Raw genomic sequence first — 6,154 nt, forward strand, 5'->3', positions numbered from 1 at the left:
CAGGTCGCCAGTAGCAAACAATGGAGCGCGCTCTGCTGGACAAACTAAGTAATTACACCATTTCAAGCATTTTATCTGCATTATATGTTCTGTAAAAAAAAATTTTCATATCGGCGGCATATTCGCCAATACCGATATATCGGCGACAGGCTCATATCGGCCGATAATATCGGCAAAACTATATATCGGTCGGGCTCTAATTTTGACAGCTGTGTGTATTTAACAATCAAGGCGCAGGCAGAACTGATCGCAGAACTGGGATCGCGCGGCCGAGATAGCGCTTCTGTGTGTCTGCGTGATTCCGCCTATACCCGCCTTCACTTACTGCAAGTTAATCGATAACGAATTGTGATTGGATGGTAATTTGGTTCTACGACAAGCTTACTTACATTTGATTAGGCTGTTCTCTCATGACAGAAGAAATTTTGAAATACGGGACAAAACATGATTTTTTCAAAATAAGTCGGGACACTAAAAAAAGAGCTGAAATACGGGACTGTCCCGGGAAAAACGGGACGTCTGGTCACCCTAGCTAAGTCCTATATCATAGGCATAGCTATAAAAACAGAAAATCATTAAATTGCTATTTCTTATTTAAAATCATTTTGATGACATTTCTTCCCCATTATGGCAGTAAGACGAGAGAGAGCGCTCAAAACTCATCAGATGATCGCATAATTTAGTGGAACATTAATATAGTAATGTAGAATCATCCTCTGTAAAGAAATGAGGTGTGAACATTTGAGAATTTATCATGATCTTTCTAAATGTGCGCTCTTTGGGGCTAAAGGCTTAATGGAGCTGTTTAAAGTAGTCATGTGATAACAAACCAATTGGTGCAGATGCGATTCACACAATTCTTCTGTGAAATAATCATAAATACCAGTTTATGCTGTTTGATTGTGGCCTCGAAGGTCGTAGTTGTAATCTGTAGCCCCGGCTGGCCCATTTAGTGGAAATGCGGCTAATAATTTCTGAATTCTGACTGGCATATAACGAACAAATCAAACAAACGTAAACGGGCAAAGGCGGGGCCCCCTACAAGGCGGGGCCCATGGGCTGCAGCCCACTCAAGCCCAATGGTAAGTCCGGCCATGCTGGTGTGCATTTTGAGACAAAATAAAGGCACTGATATATTTTAAAATCATTCAGAGCAAGTTTCTTTCAGTTGAAACGGCCCAGACTTAGATTTTAGTCTGGGATTAGGTTTAAGCCTTGTCTGTTTAACCGGGGGATGATCTTATAGAGACTCCGCGTCTGTCAGACTGGAAACTGTGTTTCATAACACACATGATTTTTACATTCAGTGACGTTTAAATAATATTTGCTTATTTTTTTATTTGTATTATTTTTGTGCAAAACACGTTGAATTACAATTATATATATAAAGTAATTTGCTATTTAAACAAATTAGTAGCGTGTAATGTTTAGTAGCGCCACAAAAATGTGTTGTACCTTTAAACATTATATTTGTACAAAATAAATGTATGATCATTATGAAAGAATTAACAGAAAATGGTGTTTTAATAAATTTAATATTATATATATATATAGAGAGCGAGAGAGAGAGAGTGAATGTTTATAAGTAAAAATAAATATAACAAGTGTAAATATAAAAAGTAGTAATAATAAAACTTCAAGTATGGTAATTACAAAGTAATTTAGATTATATATGATATTAATGTTTATATAAATATAAAAAGTGATAGTAATAAAACACACACACACATATATATATATATGTAGTATCAGTAGGCTGTTTCACTAAAATATCTTTCTGTCAAAAAAATAGCTCACCTGGATCCTCCTGCTTTTATTTTTATATTTTAAATTCGACGAATATTCGAAATTCGAATTTTTTTTTACAGCCCTACTGTGGTGATGCTGGTGTTTAGTGTAATAATGCTCTGTCTCTGTGGGTCAGATGGCTCTCAGGCTGCTGGTGGGGAGGGTGTGTGGTGTTTCTGTCAGAGGTGTGCCGTCTGGCGTCTCCTGCTCCTCGTCCTTCTCCTCTCGTCTGAACGCCTCCTGCAGGAGCGTGTCGTTTAGCGTGCAGGACCACGACGACTTCACCCAGAGAGTCATCAACAGCCAGCTGCCTGTCCTCATCGACTTCCACGCGCAGTACGTACAAGAAACTGCTGCTGATCACAGTCAGCCATCATTAAAGCACATGACCAACATGATCAGAACTCCGTCTGCTGCGTGCCTTCTGTCTCTGATTGAGAGTGTTTATCCAGTCAAAGCTCTTTTAGTGTGATTGTACAAACGTCCAGCTTCAGCTGGAGCTTCTCGTGTCAAATCTTGACTGATTTTTATCAAGTAAGCGTCAGAATAACTTCAGTCATATCTCCAGATGAACTCTTACTAGACTGAAGCAGCTCAGCTTTACTTGATTCTCCATCAATCATGTTTTAGAGTCTCAAATCTGATCCTCAGGATCTTTTGAGGAGCGTTTGTTTCCAGAAGCTTTACTTTCACTGTTCCTCAGCGGAGGAATGATCTTCACAAGCCTCCAGAACATCTCACATCTTCTGATGTTCCTCAGCGGAGCCTGAACATCTCACATCTTCTGAGGAGCCTTTATTTCTTCATCTCAATCACTGCATTATATGTTCTGATCATTTCAATCTCATTTTACTGAGAATGGAGATATAGAGTGACGACTGATATTTATAGCATTTTATGTCAGTATCTGCTCTATACTGTTAGAAAGATCTCACTGATTTACATTACAAGCCTCAGAATTTAATCTTTTTTTGATCATATAAATATCAGCATCTGCAGCAGATTCATATTTTTGCTCAGTTTGAGTCTCTGAATAAAACTGAGCTGTTTTTCCTCCATATTCTCACTTTATCACACTATATGAACCATAAAAGTATCAAATATATGATACTCAACAACAAAAAAAAACAAGAGTTTTAGACATTTATATATTTTCAATAAATTGTACAATATTATAAAAAAAAATGTTTTCAAATTATTTTTCTATATGTCAGGCTGTACAGTGTTAAATCACTCAAATACTTAATATACACTATGATGAGCATTTTTTTTTTTTACATTTCTGTATGAGATATCAAATGTTTTTTATACTAAGGCACCTTTTGTTCAGATTGTAAAATGTCACGTGGTGCGTCATAAGAAAACACTTATATTTGTAAATTAATAATTCATAATATTTACGAATAAAAATACTTATTCAAGACTCAAGATTGAAAAATGTCAAATAAAACGAATGATTCACATGTGCACAGGATGGTTGCACCACATGATATTGAACATTTGTTTAAAGCAGCAGGTGTTGTGTGTTATAAATCGAGCGCTGTGTCTGTTGTGGCTCAGAGTTCACAGCAGTGGAACTGTAGTCCTCTGTAGTTCTGCAGTGGAATTGTAGTCCTCTGTAGTTCACAGCAGTGGAATTGTAGTCCTCTGTAGTTCTGCAGTGGGATTGTAGTCCTCTGTAGTTCTGCAGTGGGATTGTAGTCCTCTGTAGTTCTGCAGTGGGATTGTAGTCCTCTGTAGGATTGTAGTCCTCTGTAGTTCTGCAGTGGGTTTTCTTGGGACGCGGCTGCAGTGAGACTGAATCAGCCGTGTGTTTGTGTTGCAGGTGGTGTGGTCCCTGTAAGATCCTCGGCCCGCGGCTGGAGAAGGCCATCGCCAAGCAGAAGGGTCGAGTCGTTATGGCCAAAGTCGACATCGATGAACACACAGACCTCGCCATCGAGTACGGGGTACGACACAGGCCTGTCAAATACAATTATTAAAAACAGATTTGTTAATACTATAGAAAAACTCAAACTAAACAAAACTGAGAAATGTTGTTTTGGCAATTAACTGGATTAAATTTGACCTGAATTTTATTGTGTGTTTTTGTCGTTTGTATTTGTTTTTGCTCTAAAATTAGTGGAAATAAATAAAAACCTTTTTACCTAAATGGTAATATTTAAAAACACCAGAAACTAATACAGATGACAAAAGCACACATCAAAATTGCAGTAAATTAACCTAAAATGAAAATTAAATGGAAAACATAAAATTAAAAGTTAATTTAAATTATTTTTAAAAATCTATAATATTATATAAATATTACACACAAAAAAATACAAGACCAGCATTGCTTTTTAGACATAAACAAACATACAAGATCTTAAAAATACCCATCAGTCATTTTTACAACTTTCAGCTGAATATTAATGAGGCTGAAGCCCTATGATGGGTTTTATCTTGTGGTAAATGTTGGGGAAAACTCTCATCCAGTTCATTTGATTCCTTTGAATCATCGCTCTCGAAAAACACCCTCAGCATGAACGTTTCAGCTTTATACTTCACTTCCTCTGTTAACTAGCTTCTATAACTTCTGCTGATCTCATGAAATATGATTATAAACTGCATTTGAACGACATGCTTCAGCAAAAAATAAAACATACAAATAAAACAATAAAAATAAAAAAGAATTTAAAACTTATTTCAGCTAATTTCTCATTTTCATTTAGTTTAATATGAAATACTATAACAAACTCAATTTTATAACTAAAATCAAAACTGTATAGACATATTTAAAAAAAATAATACAATGACAAAATTACTCAATTTTAACTAAATTTCAAATATAATTATAGTAATAAAAACCTAAATGAATACTAATTTCAATATGTGAGTGTGTGTGAGAAGTATTAAAATAAACTACAACTAAAAGTGTATAAAATAATGAATGAATAAAAACTATATAGACATATAGTTTTATTGACATAAATAAAAATGACAAACACACAATAATGGCTAAAACTTAAATAAAAATTTAATTAAAAAAATCACAGAAAATATAAAAATACAGGAATTCAAGCTATTAATAAAAACAGCATCTCTGATACTAAAGTAACACTTTTCAGCAGTCAAATATTTCTGATTGTTGACCGTCAGTTACTCATACGTCGTTCTGGGACGCCAAATAACCAGACAGCAAATCTCAGCAGATCCCTCTGTTTATTATGGGATGCTGATTGTTCCTGATGTGCTGTAGGTGTCGGCGGTTCCCACGGTGATCGCCATGCGCGGCGGTGATGTCATCGACCAGTTCGTGGGCGTCAAAGATGAAGACCAGCTGGATTCTTTTGTGCAGAAGCTGACTGAATAGTGAAGCTGTCAATCACTGCCCCCTCTAGCCCCGCCCACCTCACAGACAAACTGCGTCCCGGAGGCTCTTCGCTTCTCCTTCTCTCCTGCTTTCCTTAACTGTGTGTGTGTGTGTGTGTCGATATTTGAATAGTGAAGCTGTCAATCACTGCCCCCTCTAGCCCCGCCCACCTCACAGACAAACTGCGTCCCGGAGGGTCTTCGCTTCTCCTTCTCTCCTGCTTTCCTTAACTGTGTGTGCGTCGATATGTGTTTTTAGAGGGTCTGTGGCAGTGCATCTTGTTTTACCGCGGTAAAAATGTTGTAAAGTGTTCTGGGACGTCCTGTAGCTGCTGTACTTTGCTTTGGAGGAGAACTGAAGGATCGACGCAGATCCTCATCCGCTCCACCTGAGGGCGCTTCCTCTCGCTCCGCTGTTTCACACCTGAATGCCTACTAATGTGAAAGTGTGTGATGATCACGGCGTGTTTGTCTTTCTCTCTTTTCTTTGGATCTGACTGAATTTCGTGCAGGATGCATGGGATTGATAATGCTTTTGTTTAGACTGTAGCTCATATAAACTGTAATATAAACAACTAGTCAGATGAAATTATGAATAAAGCAACTGTACTGTATTTAACTCACAGCTGTTGACTGGTGTTTCATATTCTGGTATTCTTGTTTTAAATACAAATTTGGGGGCCGTAAAAACATTTATTTAGTAGGGATGCATTAAATGTATCAAAAGAGACAGTTAAGATGTTTATAATGCATCAAAATATTTCTATTTCAAATAAATGCTGTTCTTTCGAACCTTTTGTTCATCAAAAAATCCTGAAAAATAAAATGTATCACAGTTTCCACAATAATATTAAGCAGCAACACATTTTAAACTCATAATAATAAGAGCAAATCAGGGCTATTATAGTTAACTAAAACCATTTAAAAATCATTTTTCCATACTTGAAATAAAATAAACGTTAAATTTTATTTCAACTAGTTGCCGGGAAAATCTGTTTAGTTTAACTAAAACAAA

At 36.4% G+C, this 6,154-nt stretch overlaps 1 protein-coding gene across 1 annotated transcript in view; it reads left to right on the forward strand.

Moving 5' to 3' along the window:
• LOC107752768 (thioredoxin, mitochondrial-like) overlaps window positions 1-5,261 on the forward strand; it is an 8,234-nt gene extending 2,973 nt beyond the window's left edge. The window contains exons 2-4 of the mRNA XM_016568824.1: window positions 1,925-2,124; window positions 3,614-3,737; window positions 5,027-5,261. Coding sequence (XP_016424310.1) covers window positions 1,925-2,124; window positions 3,614-3,737; window positions 5,027-5,140 — 438 coding nt within the window. The 3' untranslated portion in view covers window positions 5,141-5,261. The remainder of the gene's footprint in view (window positions 1-1,924; window positions 2,125-3,613; window positions 3,738-5,026) is intronic.
• Window positions 5,262-6,154: the final 893 nt, after the last annotated feature.

The sequence above is a fragment of the Sinocyclocheilus rhinocerous genome, unplaced genomic scaffold (genome assembly GCF_001515625.1).
Source record: "Sinocyclocheilus rhinocerous isolate Xijiao unplaced genomic scaffold, SAMN03320098_v1.1 scaffold1965, whole genome shotgun sequence".
Lineage (NCBI taxonomy): Eukaryota > Metazoa > Chordata > Actinopteri > Cypriniformes > Cyprinidae > Sinocyclocheilus > Sinocyclocheilus rhinocerous.